At 43.4% G+C, this 16,392-nt stretch overlaps 1 protein-coding gene across 1 annotated transcript in view; it reads right to left on the bottom strand.

The window, feature by feature from the left end:
* Nucleotides 1-442: 442 nt before the first annotated feature.
* Nucleotides 443-16,392, bottom strand: part of nlgn4xa (neuroligin 4 X-linked a) — a 56,248-nt gene continuing 40,298 nt past the window's right edge. The window contains exons 4-6 of the mRNA XM_034099587.2: nucleotides 10,787-10,972; nucleotides 7,572-8,361; nucleotides 443-2,466 (exon numbers count right to left, since the gene is read on the bottom strand). Of these exons, the coding sequence (XP_033955478.1) occupies nucleotides 1,578-2,466; nucleotides 7,572-8,361; nucleotides 10,787-10,972 (1,865 nt within the window). The 3' untranslated portion in view covers nucleotides 443-1,577. The remainder of the gene's footprint in view (nucleotides 2,467-7,571; nucleotides 8,362-10,786; nucleotides 10,973-16,392) is intronic.

Genomic DNA, 16,392 nt, shown 5'->3' with positions numbered 1-16,392 from the left:
TCTAATTATTTCATGAATCCAAAGTATCTCCCTAGAGACATGAGAAGCACACACGACATACCCATGCCGCGTGGCTAGGGTTAGGGTTGATGTATCCTGCATTATCGACTGACACAAACACAATGCACACAACCAACCAATCAAATCCATGTTCTTTTTTTAGAAAATACTGTGATATTTTATTAAAAATGTTGCAGAAAAAGTGTATACAGGTGTCCAGCCAGAAATATCTCTATTACCACTTAAGGCAAAAACCGCAAACAGAAATTAGACAAACTAAGAATTTTGAAACTCTACATTAAAACCTTTGTTATCTTGACTGGTTTAGGGACCAAATGGCAAGAATATATCTTTTATAGAATTTACAAATGTAGCTTAAAATCTTCTGGATGTACTTCCATTTTTTTGTAGTAGGATGCAAAAACGGAAAGAGATTTAATGGTTACTTTTGTTGTAATTTCATGATACTAATATCTTTAATATTTACACTCATTCACTTGCTTTTGTAACCCAAAAAAATCACAAGCCTGGCACAATACTTTACATATTGCTAGCATATGACATTTTGAAATATCTAACATATATTTCTTTACAAACATATCCAACCAATATTGATACAAAAAAACACTGCCTTCTTAATTCTAAATAATACATTGCTGGTCACATTGTAAGCTCAGGCAGTGCTGAGATTGCAAGACAGAAAAAAGCCCACAAAGAAAACTATTGGAAACATAACAGGATGACAGCAGGTGAAGGGATTAAATCCGTCCTCATTCTCAGACGGGGAACGTGCCTGAGAACGGAGAGTAAAGCTCTTCCTGGACATGCAATGTGTAAAGAATGGAAACGAAGCGAAAGCAGGAAACAGTATTGCATGTGATGACCGGCACACTGCAACTCTCCGACGATGGGATTGTGTTCGCATTTTGGTCGTTCTGTGATAAAAAAAACAATGGGTTGTGATCGTAAAAAGAATGATGAATGTTCCAATATATTTACACGCACGTAACAGAAAGCACAAGCTTGAAAAACCCAAAAGATCTCAGCTCTTTTAACATATTTTTTTGCGTTTTTTAGATTTTTAAATTTCAACGCACAACTATATACCTTTTTCTGTCTTTCTTTCTTTCTTTTTTTACAAAGTTTTCATAAATACATTTCAGGCTGGGGTGTAGAATTCTGTGCCCGAGTCAGGTGTCATGAAGGATCATGAAAAGATGACGTCTCAATTGATGCTTTTCCACAGCGGTCTTCCTGTTGTGTAATTATGGCACAAAAGCCCCTGTCAAACTGTTCACTTTTTCCTGTAAGAATAATAATAGTCATCCCCTGGTTGCCTTTTCTTTTGGTAAAACTCCTCAGAAACCTTCCATGAAGCTGAGCTCCAAGTAGTTATTACTGTAGTAACATTCACTTTATGAGTTCATGATCAATTAATACTGTATATGCTTTTCGAGAAGGCATGGCAGCAAAATAACATCTGCTAAGTCTGTGCTTCACACTGGCAGCCACTCAAATCAGCCTGGCGAGGTCAGTGGCCGATCCACAGGGTCTCCAACACCCTCCGTGTGGTGGAGCTATACCCGCGTGGTGGAGTGGCCGTGGGGCAGGTTGGTACTGTTCTGGCTGCCACCAAAAGGATTGAAGTTGTGCAGAGGCTGCATGCCAGCCAGCGAGTTTGGGATCATGGTGATGGTGCTGGGCGCCATCAGGGGTATGTCGTCGGGAGAGCGGCGCAGGGTGAGGGTGTAGTCGGGGGGGCAGTTGAGGTGCTCGTGGGTCTGCATCGACTCGCACTCGTGGTGGTGCTCGAGCTCCAGCTGCTGCTGCTTCATCTGCAGGGACATGAGCTCCTCGCTCTGCAGGTGGGCCACGTCGTTGGTGGTGGAGGGCGTGTTGGTGGGGGCGGAGTTTCGCTGCGGGGTGGGGACGCGCCGGTTGGAGTCGTGTCGCCGCTTGTCTTTCTTGTAGTAGAGCGCAGCGAAGGCGAGGATGTTGAGGAAGAGCAGCGAGGCTCCGACCGCGATGGTGACGCTGAGCTCGGTGGAGTAGTCCCTCTTGGTCTCGATCACCACCGCCGACTCGTCCGTCAGGTCGCCACTCTTGCGCTGGTCTGTGGTCTGTTTGGTGTTGGCGGACGGGTCCCCCGGATGGCGGGTGGTGGACGGCCAGTTGTTTTTGCCAGGGAATCGTTTGGTGTAAGGGTAAGGGGTGGTGTCCTGTGGAGGTATTTTGGTGGTGGTGGACACGTACTGAAAGAACTCATTGATGTTGTGGAGGTGCGGGACGAGTTCCAACCAGAAAGCCACCTTGGTGGCACGGTAGTGGTCACGCACTCGAGGTTTGAGACCAATGTGAAGGTAGAGCTGGTCTTTGGGGTTGTACTTGGTCCAGGCTACCTCTTCAAAACGGTTGGGTTTTGTGTGGATGAACTTTGTATCCTGAGGAACTGGTTGGTTTGGATCCCTGAAAGAGGAGAAGAGATGATAATCAACGAGACGTAACCAAAATGAATGTCGTTCCTCACATCACAAATTAAAACACAATTACCATATTTATGTGACTTTTTCTTCCGAATCAGTTTCACGCAGCATGATGATATCCTTAAATGATGCAACATTAGATTCACTTAGCACTAATTTCTTTGTGACACTTTCAGATGAGTCATTACTCGAAAAGTCAAAGCCTTCTTCTCCCGCTGTCAGAGCTAATGCGTTTTGAGGTGAGTTTGAATGCACAAAGATGTTTCTGTGTCCCTCATTCACCGATGACATATGTTGAGGTCTGTTGTCACATTTTCTTAATATTCAATCTCACCCTGGGTGTTATTTCCTGTTGTTTGGAATAGGGCCGCCTCTCTTGTGACTTTGTGGGAGCGGTTTCATTAACTTTGGAGATGTGAGGGGGAGGGAAGGCTAGACAAAAACCTCAGATCCGACACACTGGAGTGTATTGCTGTGTGAGTGTGTTTGAGGCTTCTATCTGAAAAAGAGGAGGAACTCATCATGAGTCATGCATTGCATTTTGGGGGCCACCAAAGAACACTCAGTAAGAGTAACAAACAGTGTGGGCGTGTTTGTGTTGCCTGGAAGAAATGGAAAACATCTTGACCTCGGGAACGGGGACACTAAAAAGTGTTGCACACAGCTGTGCCTGGAGCACTTGAATGTATATTTGTATGATCAGCAAGTACAGTGAGTAATACAAAGCTCACATTATTACTCTCAGCTTTCACACGACGCTGTACATCCTGTACTTTTTAATAATGTGGAACTGCTCGGCTCAAACATCTCTTTAAGCCTTTCGTTTGAAAAGGATTTTATGGGAGGCCGGAACATATATCAAGCAAAGTTCAAATCCAACCGTGGATTATTTTGTAGTAAAACAATATCAGAGGAATCAGCCAATCACAGGTAAGACTCGCGCATCACAGCTGATGCCTGTAGTCTGTTTGTGATTATGCAATATATATATATTTGTTCACTTGTTTTCTACAGGCCCACTGCTTAGTGGATGATTATGCTCAGCCTTTTCTATATTCTACCATTTATGCCAATTTGTCAGTATGTCAGCTAGCTTCAATGAGCCTTAGGCCAATCACAGGCCAACGTCCGACTAACATTTAGGCCAAATCAGGCCATCATCTAGCCAAAACCCAGCCAAAGTCCAACCAGCATACATCCAACATCAAGCCAACATCAAGCCAACATCCTGCCAACATCCACCCAGGTTTCTGAGTGGATGCTACCTCCTCTTCATTACTCTCCCCACTCCCTGCTGTGCTGAGCTGGCTGTTTCCCTGTGGGGAGTACCAAAGTCGGAGCTAATGATCTGCCTAATTAATGTCAGTTAACAGCGAGCGCACTGAGCAACAGTGTGTTTTACAACAAGATGCTCGTGTTATTTAAGTGAGCTTCTTGAACTTCACCTTTAAATCTGCCTTACCTACCAAGCCTGCCGGTTATCAATTACGTAACCAATAATTCACCCTTATTGAATCTTTTACTTAATTGTAACTACCAGTACCAAACAGCAACATATGTAATTGTGTAGATAAGTACAGTATTTGAGTAAAAGTACTCAACTACTGTAGATAGTATCTATTTACAGTAGTTGAGTACTTTTACTCAAATACTGTACTTATCTACAAAATTACATATGTTGCTGTTTGCACAAAGGAAAAAAAGAGGCAACATTGTCACTCACATTCTGTTGTGATAGTCTATTTTGAGAGTATAGACCCCAGGAAGAATAGTTGTTGCCAAGGTAACAACATTAGGGGATCTTTTACACACAGCTCCACCTGTGCCTGATTTGCTTTTCTCATTAAAAAAGCAGGACTCGGCCATAAGGCGAGGTCTACCCTCCAACTGGTGTCTGCATATGGAACTATACACAGGGCACGGTTAACATGTGTCCTCTCAGCGCTCACACATGCTGGGACAATATGCCTCCACCACTGAATCTGCTTGGAAAACGCCCGGGGTCTTCCATGCTCATTGAACAGCAAATTACATATTTCGCTCGCATATGTTTCCATAAAGCAATCTGTGGTTAATGATAGTGACTGCTTGCCATAGGTTGAGTTACTCAATATGCACTCCTCTCAGTCTGACAGGTGTATGAAAACAGAACGTTCACTGTTGCACTCCGTGTCAGCAGAGTGCCAGAGCAGATGCTTTCATGTACCTTGGAGGAGCTGTAATGGATTCATTGATACTGTACGCTGTACTGTCTGACACCAGTGAGAAGATCAGATTGTATGAAGTGTTGTTTAAACATACATGAAATGGCAGTGCTTTTCAATCCATGGGCTTTTATTTTCCTTGCATTATCAATCATTTTAATTTACATTATTGTCTATAAATGACATACCATGTCTGGCAGCCATAGCGAGTTTTCAGACCCTAAAAGGAATATCCTTTAATGGCTAACCAAGAATCCCAAAACCTCTATGTATTTACTATAACCCTTAAACAACAATCATATGAGGAAACGATGAGTGCAAACATCTCACTTTTGTGAGGATTTTTTACATAAGAAATGATGAATTCATGATAATGAATAAAACCCTTAATTAGATGCCACAAATCAAAACAGCCGATATTTTAGACTAGTCCTAGTAGGTATGTCAACAAATCAGAAATGTAGTAGTCCATATAATACCATGTTCAATGCCAAGATTTGTGTCATCATTCTGTCTGTTTTTATTATATTATTCACACACTTTGAAATCCCTGTGTTTTAGCTTATAGTTTAGCAGATACAAGAGGGTGTGTGTGTGGTGTGTGTGTGTGTGTGTGTGTGTGTGTGTGTGTGTGTGTGTGTGTGTGTGTGTGTGTGTGTGTGTGTGTGTGTGTGTGTGTGTGTGTGTGTGTGTGTGTGTGTGTGTGTGTGTGTGTGTGTGTGTGTGTGTGTGTGTGTGTGTGTGTGTGTGTGTGTGTGTGTGTGTGTGTGTGTGTGTGTGTGTGTGTGTGTGTGTGTGTGTGTGTGTGTGTGTGTGTGTGTGTGTGTGTGGTGACATCACATAATCGTAGCCATGCTTTTAGTGTTGTTAATCCCACTGTTCATGAGCCTTTAACATCCTCTTAAACTCTACACATAGCACGGTTATCGGTGGGACCATTTGTTGTATTTATTGCTATAGAAGGGAAATACATCTGTTTACTGCAGATGTGTGTGTTGTGTGTGCGTATGAAGAGCCAGAGAATTCACATCCACGAGACATATACGAGCTATACTGCGACTGTTTAAGCTGCAGGCTTGTATTATTTATCTGCAGAGTACGTGTGCAGGGTTTCAGTTGCTATTGTTATAATTCTCCCTTTAAAACTAAACTCAAATATCCCACCATTGCAACCTCCATGCCCCCAACTCTCCCTATGAAATCAGGGGCGGGATCAATGCGTCTCAACCATCGATCAATTGGAATAGATTAGAAAAGATTTATGAACTGTAGTCATTTCAAAGTTGGCCAAACTACAAAATGGAACAGTTGGCTGATGCATGGTAAACATCAATAACACAGTGTTCACTCGGCCAAATGTGTTGTTGGAGAGGTAGGAGGGGTATGTCTGACACCCTTTGGAAAATACGTTTGGAGTGATCCTTTGGCCTAAAAGCTGTATTCAGCTTGTTTGGATGTCAAGGGAGGTGGAGGTAAACATGCAACACTGCTACTGTGTTAGGTTTCGGCAACAAAACTGTAATGATATGGATGAAAATATGTGATCCTGTGCTGCCAACGACTTCATCAATACATTCAATACACTGTGCTGCTGTGGGAAGCTGTGATAATTAAGCCAATGAAACATGACCGTCAAAAGTCCGTCAAAGAATCAACTTCAAAGTCCTCCTCATTACTCACAAAGCCCTCAACAACCAGCCCCCCCCTCCCTCACAGACCTGCTGCACCACCACGCCCCTTCCCGCTGCCTCCGCTCATCGGAAGCCAACCTCCTATCAATCCCCACCCGCATCAATCACCGGACCTGGGGGGACAGAGCCTTCTCCGTCGCTGCCCCCTCCCTCTGGAACCCATCAGAGACTGCACTGACCTCACCTCCTTCAAAACACTCACGTCTTCAATCTGGCTTTTCATGTGTGATTGTTTTTGTATTATTTGACTTTAACTTTAACTATATATTTATTTGTTGTTCCTTTCTTTTCTTTTATCTGTAAAGCGTCTTTGAGCACCTGTAAAAGCGCTAACAAAATAAATCTATTATTATTATGTCGCAAACGTATATTTTCCGATTACAACTAAACACCAACAACAACACACAAAACAATATTATTAACAATTAAAAATGTAGGGTTAGGGTTCTAACCCTAACAATGAACAATTATTAACAATATTAATATTATTATAACAATATTCGATTTGCAATGTGTGTATATCCAAACAGACCGATTCTGTTGCACTGACATTAGTTGAAGTGGCATCAACCAGCCATGATGCACAACGGGAGACTTCTCCAACAGTTGGGCAGATTTGTTGTAAATTGGCCACTTTTAAATACTGCTTTATTGGCAGAGCACTCAAAAAAGAACAGGAGAAAAGAGGCTTCCTGGATTTTCTATAAGGCAGCCGATCCCCCGCTGATCAGGCATCAGCGGGATGGGAGCCAAACAGAGAGCGATGGAGGGAACGCTGCAGCCTATGAAGCCGATCAAGACTTTATTTATTCAACTTAAAGAGAATGTTCAGTATGACTGGGCTGCAAAGACCCGGATACCTAATCTCAAGGTGTGTGAAACAAAAACGTGATCCAAATTTAAACAGCGAGCAAATCCTCTCAAATCCAGCGTTGCTGCAGCGCCAGGAGAGGACTCGACTTGTTTTATTCACCTCCGCTTGATCCTTTTGACTCTTTGAGTTAATCATCGATACACAAATAATGACAGAAGCTTATTTTGAAACGCCGACCCAAGTCTCTTTTGAATATCAAAAGTTGTCCTCTGTATAGGAAAATACAAAGCCAATAAAATGTCTCTCTTTTGTTTAAATGGTTACTTTCAATACAGTCGGAATGCGTGATGAACAAATGATGGCACGACATGACACTCACCCTGTTTTGGCAAAGTTAGTCCAGTAGGTCATGACGACGGCGCTCAGCATCACGTCGTTTTTCGAGAAGTTGCAGTTGAAGAGGTCCGTGGGTCCGATCATGGGGATTCCAAACACGTACGGTACCTCGTCGCCGTGCGCCGAGTCGGCCCAGCTGGGCTTCATGTCGCTCTGACAGTGGTGGTAGAAAGCGTAGAAGTAGGTGGGCGAGCCGTACTGGGCGTGGAGGTCGGCCGTGGCCACTGCCGGGGCCACCCACTGGTGGTCCGTGAACAGGGCCACCAGGGTCTTGCGCCGGGTCTCCGGGTTCTCCTTGTCCGCCCAGTCCGTGTACATGAACTTGATGGTCTCGCGCAGAGTGTCCTTCCCCTCCGGATAGCCGTAGAGATGGTCAACAAAGTCCGACACGGCAAAGTCAAAGTCATTGGCAGACACCCCGTCCTCGCTGTCCACGATACCGTCTACAAACTTAAACCCCTCCCCTTGATTGACCCCGAGCATGATGTCGTAGTTCAGGAACTCCCCTTGCTCCATCAGGATCTGGGGATCATCCGGGATGACGTCGCCATCGATCACAGGCCCGAAGGCGATGTGGTACTTGGCGGGCGTGATGTACTGCTCGATCAGCTCCTTGTAGTTCTTGTTCTGCAGGCACTCCACCAGGTCGATGGTGTCCAGCATGTTGCAGCCCACCTTCTCAGCCAGGGCCCGGGTGTACTTGGCCGGCTGGTAGTTGACCGCCCAGCTGGACAGCGCTGTGCCGCTCTGGATGATAGCTTTCTGGAACAGATCTGAGAGTGGAGCTGGTATTAGTAACACACTCACACATGGACAACAGCATGGATGTGTATTTTTAAAAGGACGTCAAAGTAGCTGGCAATGGGCAGACATTGTTTTGTTAGCAGTGGTTTTCAAGACGGTGGGCCAAACCAGAATCTAAAAAGGGACAAAGTAATGTTTGCAGGTACGTTTTTGAGATATTCAATGTGCCATGGCTGACTTTCTAATTTGTGAAATGGCCTGCAGACTGTGTCAGCAGTGCCCTTTTCCCTGCTGGGTGTCTCCGGCTCTGGCATGTCTCGTCTCCCGCCTCGCTGTTTGAGAGTGCGATCGCCCGCCTGGCAACCTGACTGCTTCATGCTAAATTAAATGATTATTTATTCATTTCCACATTAATATTACGGCCGATTGAGATCAGGGCATTCCAAATCACCGAGAGAAACAACCAAAGCCTTCTCAAACTCTATCTCTCGTCATTACAGCATAAACTAATCGCAAGACAAATCCAACGATAATTCAGATGATTGAAACGACGTCTTTGTGTCCCTCATGAACAAACAGGAATATAAAGATGTTCTGTTTTTAGACCTCTGGCAGTTGTCACATCCTGGTTATATTGGAGGCTTCGTGGTACGCCAATCAGCAAGTAGGCCACGATACACTAGGAACACTGGAGTTATGTGTATTGTTTTGTTTCAGAGAGGGCTATTAATACTCGTGCAAACACACAGTGGTGGTGACTCAACCAGGCCGACTTGAGAGGTATGTTTTGCACACAGCAGGCATTTCCCACAAGGCCTGGTTAGCAGTGTGCTTTACTGCTGCCATTGTTATTCAAATGTGAAGTATCTGTTCAAGTCTGAACGGTAACTTCAGAGCGCTACAGAAGGAGTTGCGTTTTTTGTGATCTTCCCGCGTGCGCTGATGATGGCACTCTCGTCTTTATGGCAACTTTACGAGAAGCTCCAATCCTCTGAAACGTCTGATGTGTTTCCTCACTTGTTATATCATTTGCACAAAACCGTTCATTCATGAGATGTTGGATGGCCATTAATAATACATATAGATGAGGACGTACATACAGTATGATAATTCAGAACCCGTTCCAATTTCTCCTCTAATGCGTTCATACTGAGGCAGAATACACACTCCAATGGACACGTACTGGTTGTCTCCGCATGTGTGGATCAAATATGATGTTGTGAATATTCTGATGAAAATGTGCAGTATGGGATATTTGAATAACTGATGCTACTGAAAGTATTCAGTGCACTCTACAAAGTTTGTTTTGCTTGTGGTTATGCAGTGTTGATTGAAGCTTCGGGAACTATTTATGCTTTTCATTCAATCTCTCCGTCTCTGGCTTCCAATTAGCTAACCGTGGGCGTTCTTCAGTGAAACCACATTTTGCCTCGAGTTTCGTAATAAAATCATTTGTGTTTCCATGTGAAATCAATAAACACGCCTTCGTTCCATTCACCTCCACTCCGCCTCCCCTGGTACCTCGCACCATCAGAAGCTCTACATGTCATCTATCCACACCTTCAGGCATTCCCCTTCATCCCCGCACCACCACCAGTCTCCATCGGGGATATTCCTACTACTCATCTCCCCTCTTTTTAAAAATGGATGAAGATTGATGGTGCTCGATCCCCCAAAGACTCCATTGTGCACCATCACAAGACATGTACTCAGTAATGTTTCATTCACTGCCTGTCAACGCTGAATGCACCGAGGCGATACCGGGCAAAACATTTTTGCTGGAAATACGCAGCTACAAAATCTGAATACAAGTCTGCAGTAAATGGTCCCATGATGATGGAGAACTGACTATCCCAGCAAGTGCTTTAAAGACCAGTAACTCCCGGTGGTTTGAAAGATAAATTAAAATGAATATTTAGAATTTGTACATGAATATTTAATAGTGCTGTCGAATGTAATCCTGTTAATTGATTAATCATAATAGGTTTCAAAAAACTGCATTTACTTGTATTTTGGGGGGAAATTAAACCATATGTGTAACTCCATTCTTAGGCCTTGCAATGCAAACCAAATAATAAAGCAGGTTCCAGTCATAGTAAGTTCTTTGTTCTTGGTTATAGTTATCTGTTTACAGTTAGACACATCAACAATCCAGACACAATCACGTTCAGGACTTTTGGAGCATTAATACTAAGTGTCACTGGAGTTAGTAACCCTAGGGTTAGGGTTAGGGTTAGGGTTAGGGTTAGAGTTAGGCATACCTCCGTTTTCTTTAATAAGGTAACACAGGGTGAGTGTTCCTTCAAATTAACAAAACCAAGGCACGCTCTGGATGTGACCATGTATCAAAGCATGATGCACATCCACAGCGTCACAGACGACATGATGAAGTTGCCCTTTGTGTGTGAGCGTATCTCTGTGCGGCTCCGCATGCCTGTGAGTTCGTACACGCACCTTCTGAGTAATGGGAGAGGGTGAGCAGGCTGACGCACGAGGCCCCGGCCCCAGAGCCAAAGATGGTCACTCTCTTCGGATCTCCTTTGAAGGCCTGGATGTTTTCTTTGATCCACCTGAGAGCCTGGATCTGATCCAGCAGCCCGTAGTTGCCTTTGGCCGCCTGGTCTCCTGTGCTTAGGAACCCTGGATTGATGAAAAGGGAAAAGAGATATAAACTTTATAACTGAAAGGTATTTCACATTAATCCAAATGAGAGCTCATTCTAAAGGGGATTAAGCAGGTGCTATCTTCACTTTGGATCACGCACTTTACAAACTTGGTATACCAGATGATAATATGACAGATGGGAATGTGCTTTTCTCACTCTCTGCTTTTATTTGAAATAAAAAAAGATAACAGTTGAAGTGTTAGCCCCCCAACATAATGCAATGGAAAGACAGGGGGGAAAATAACAGTGGAAAACAAGCACATGTTTAAGAAGATGGTCACCGTGCATCGAGGTGATACCAGAACTCTGATCGCGCCTTCCTTTTTTTCTCCTCCATTATTTCATTTATGTAATATTTTATTTATTCAATTCATGAAGTTCCAAATGTGAGTCTCCAGGCCAGCAGCTCTGTAAAATGCGTCCTTCACAGTTAAATTCCTGAATTAAAGAAGCTGTTATCTCAATAAATGAGACTCGCCTTCTCATTGTATGAAAATAGCAGGGTGTACTCTGTGTATAAAAGCTCTTTTGTTGCATTTGAGTTGTCCTTATCTCCTTTCAACAGCTATGTCCATGTGACCTGAAAACTGTGTGTGTAGCCAACTCTTTTCAACAGAGAACAGGTAACGCCTGCTTGAGAAGTTAACAAGTAGACAAGACTAGAGCACTTAGTTGGCATACAGGGAACTGCTTTAGGCTGGTTTAGGTCCTATCTATCTGAACGCTCTCAGTTTGTACGTGTTAACGATGAATCTTCCACGCAAACCAAAGTTAGCCATGGAGTGCCACAGGGCTCAGTGCTCGGACCTATTTTGTTCACATTATATATGCTTCCGTTAGGCAATATTATAAGGAATCATTCTGTAAACTTTCATTGTTATGCGGATGATACTCAACTATATTTATCAATCAAGCCTGATGAAATTAATCATCTAAATAAAATTCAAGACTGCCTTAAGGACTTAAAAACGTGGATGACCTTAAACTTTTTGATGTTAAACACGACCAAAACTGAAGTTATTGTACTTGGCCCGAAGAATCTACGAAACAAATTATCTAAAGACATACTAACTATGGATGGCATTAATTTGGCCTCCAGTGAGACTGTAAGGAATCTTGGTGTTATATTTGATCAGGATTTATCCTTTAACGCCCACATAAAATCAATTTCAAGGACCGCCTACTTCCATCTACGTAACATTGCAAAAATCAGGCATATCTTGCCTCAAAACGATGCAGAGAAACTAGTCCATGCATTTGTTACTTCTAGGCTGGATTATTGTAACTCTTTATTATCAGGGAGTACCAAGAAGTCAATCAAGTCGCTTCAGCTGATTCAAAATGCTGCGGCTCGTGTACTAACCAGAGTTAGGAAAAGGGACCACATTACTCCTGTTCTGGCTGCCTTACACTGGCTCCCTATAGAACACAGGATAGAATTTAAAATTCTTCTTCTCGCCTACAAAGCCCTTAATGGGCAGGCGCCATCTTACCTTAAAGAACTCATTATACCCTACTGTCCTACTAGGGCATTGCGTTCCAAGAATGCAGGGTTGTTGGTTGTTCCTAGAATCTTTAAAAGTACAATGGGAGCCAGAGCCTTTTCTTATCAAGCTCCACATTTGTGGAATCAGCTTCCAGTTTGTGTTCGGGCGGCAGACACCCTATCCGTTTTTAAGAGTGCGCTTAAGACCTTCCTTTTTGATAAAGCTTATAGTTAGGGCTGATTAGATTCAGCCCCTAGTTTTGCTGATATAGGCTTAGTTTGTCAGGGGACATCTTACTTCTTCCTTCTCTCTGTCTATACCCGTGTACACTCATGTTCCGATTAACCCAGCTTCCCCAAATGTCTTTCTTTTTGGTGTCTATATACGCTGGGATCCGGAGTCATGGATGATCCTGCGGTCCTGTGTCCTGGATCGCGAGCGCTGGATCTTGAGTCGTGGCTGTGGTCCTGGATCATAGGTCCTGGATGGATATCCTCGTGGATTCATCTTCCTATTATACACACATGCATTTCCAAACATTTGGACTACCTATGTTGCAAATGTATTATCTTTTCAATTTACACACGGCATCTATTGCACGTCTGTCCGTCCTGGGAGAGGGATCCCTCCTCTGTTGCTCTCCCTGAGGTTTCTCCCATTTTTCCCTTTAAACTGGGTTTTCTTTGGAAGTTTTTCCTTGTACGATGTGAGGGTCTAAGGACAGAGGGTGTCGTATTGTCATACTGATATTCTGTACACACTGTGAAGACCACTGAGACAAATGTAACATTTGTGATATTGGGCTATATAAATAAACATTGATTGATTGATTGATTGAACAAGTATCACAGCTTTATATACAGTATATATTCTCCTCTATGCGACACAACTCCATTGTAGTTGAAAAATATTATAAAGTTATCAGGAATCCAGCTGCTAGAACTCTAAGGTTGATTCATCCGCCGCTGAGAATAGCCCCCAACAAATGGACCGTAATTGGAGAAATGTTCCTTGATCAGCTGTTTAAGGTAATTACTGAGCCTTCTGCAAATTAAACGTAACAAATGGGCCACAGACAGAATTTAAACACGATCATCGTCAATGCTAAATATGCCAAGGCGTAATTATTATATATTGTCTTTGCTCGTGCGTTGGTTATCCATCTACATTAGGACAATAGAATAATGGGTTAGCACTCGGCCTGCTTGTAAGCCTGTCAGCATGGAGATCTGCTGCCTTAGGTGCCAACATGCAAATAGTGGACGATATGCAAGCCTTTGAATTTTATTTCACCCATGGCTCAGGAATCAAAAGGTCCCTCGCAGTCAAGTGCCAGAGCGACCGGCCTGGCAGCGGCTCCGAATCGCACATTTGTTGACAAATTAGCAAATGCGCCTAAACCCATTAAGTGGCTTTCTGTGGGGGGGGGGGGGGGGGAGTCGGGGCTCCGCCATGCCAGGCCTGTGAGCTCAGCGGCCAAGCCTGACAGAGACAGCCTGTCCCCGCGAGCAGAGCGAGACCCAGGCAGTGTGGATGACAAATGAGGAAGAAGAGGAGGAAGAAGAGAGAGGCAGCCTGTGGCTCTTTGATAGAGGGCCGATCTGGTTTGTCATGGTGAGGTGGAGGGGATGATAGAGAGGAAGGGGTGGAGGATTACTCGGCCTCTGGCAGCCTCTCACACCCTGTAGGATGACCACAGGCTGCTCTCTCCCCCAGTCATTTCTCTCCCGTTACCCTTCTTGACTCCTCCTCACCTCAAAGGAGCCGAGCGAAGGAGCATGCCCACCAGGCGCTCCCCAGGATGTGTGCAGATTAGTCAAAGCTTCTTTTCAGAAGCCCAGGAAATAGACTGCATACACAACTAAACCCAGACCAGAGATATATTATGAACAACGTCTGAGAAAACGGATCAGAAACCTACCAGACGTAAATAAAAATTGCGTGCATATGATATGATATAAAAAAAAAAGACATACTCAGCTAGCAAGTGTACACAGTAATACCATGGATGGCAGCAGTTTATAGTATTTCTACGCTCACTGACAAGCATCACAAATCCTATCAAACAGCCTCTGATATTAGAAAGTCCTTGTTTAAATCCTGAGCAATGGAGAGAAGGTCATGTATTCCACTGACATGGTGATGATTTAAAAAAGACTGACAGTGATTTAAATAGGAGGTAAAAATATCTCTTGAAATGGAAATATCACTCCTGCTGTGTCGATCAGAGTCAACAGTGAAATTAGACTCAGAGGAGAGCTGTCAATATGACACTGAAAACCACTCTGAAGGTACGTGGCACAAACCTTCTGCATGTTTATATGAAGACATATAAAGGGTGTCTTCTTCCACTTGACAAGTGCGGTTAATTTAATGTAATAATAGTACTCGGAGTATGAGGAATAGTTAACTGTCTACATGTAAATGGTCCAATTCCCAATTGTGACAGACTGGCACATTTCAGTTCTTAACATTGCCAAGAAATGATAAAGTGTGTACTATGTATTCCTCTGCCAGAAAGCTTACAATTAGACAAATGTATACTATAGCAGTTTCAAAGCAATTCCTTCTGGAAATCAACAACTGCCTACTATGTATACACAATCAAAAATAGTAACAATTACCCTGTTAACAAAGTGGTTCTTAGTTGTTTTTTTTTGCTGGGTTGTAAAGAACGGTATCGTCGGCATACTGACAATGTACCATGCATTGTGAACATGGAGGAGTTACTCATAGCTTAAGAATATGCAATATTTCATACTTTGGTGCAATGGTTGTGTTTCATTTCTAAAGTGGTTGGTATAAAATGGAAAAGCAGCAATGAATCTAGCCAAATGTGATATATTGAAAAGTAATTTTTTTTGCCATTTTTGGGGACAAGCTATTTAGCAGGAATGTGCTTGCAGAGCCAACAACGCGCACGGACACTTAATCTGCACAAATCATCTCAGCTGGAATTTGAAATGATTTCCCCTGGAAATACCATCAGCGCGTTATCTAAATGCCACCGCATGTTCTCGCAGACAGTTTAACGTTAAAAAGCAGCGGCGTCAGAGGCCAGCAGAGCAGCGGGAGTGACACGGAGTGAAATGGCCCCGCGGCTCTGTGGAGGGATGGTGACCCCGCAGAATGGCAGGAGCTGCGGCTTTGAGCGCAACGTATTCACGGGCCAGAGAGCCATGAGAGTTATTAATTTCATTAAATGACACCCCACACGCTGGACATAGAGGAACGTCTGTAACAAGAAGCTTTTGTTATATTCTTTATGGAGTGGGGTTGATTTGGAATATTATACATGCACCTCAAATATATGTTAGGTTGATACCACTTCCTGTTCACTCGACTGGAAGTTTGATTGTGTGACTAAAGAAGACGAGGAATAAATAGTACAAACTTTATCATTTCTCCCACATCAATACAAAATAAATAAATTGCCTACGAAACGTCATCACACCGAACATTAGCACAACAAACTAGAACCTTCCTATGGTCAATACACACTAACAGTAAAACGCAGTCTTGGCCCTGTTATAGGATCTTGGGTGAGTTCATCGGATTATGGATGGACTTTTCTGGAACAGCCTATGGGCATAAAAGACCAAACCACCACCGGGTGGGTCCACAAACACGTTTATTATTAATGTAGCATCCAAAACTGTTGCTTTTTTAGTGTCTGAATATGGGAATTCTCTTTTCCTCTCAGGATTCTTAGATTAAAAATGGAATTTTTCTCATAAAGCCTGACTTTAGTCTAATCTTAAATCTTATTTGGTCATATCACAAATAGAGTTTGTTTAGTTTTTGCATCCCATATCCCTCAAATATAGCAGCAGGAGAAAGTGGAGGTCCTTTGCACAGAGCGATGCCGAGCACATGACAGTAATAGTGCTTCATTGTGCTCCCTGTCC

The sequence above is a fragment of the Pseudochaenichthys georgianus genome, chromosome 2 (assembly GCF_902827115.2).
Source record: "Pseudochaenichthys georgianus chromosome 2, fPseGeo1.2, whole genome shotgun sequence".
Lineage (NCBI taxonomy): Eukaryota > Metazoa > Chordata > Actinopteri > Perciformes > Channichthyidae > Pseudochaenichthys > Pseudochaenichthys georgianus.
The sequence above is the reverse complement of the archived record's forward strand: the minus strand, read 5'-3'. Positions and strand labels throughout refer to the sequence as shown.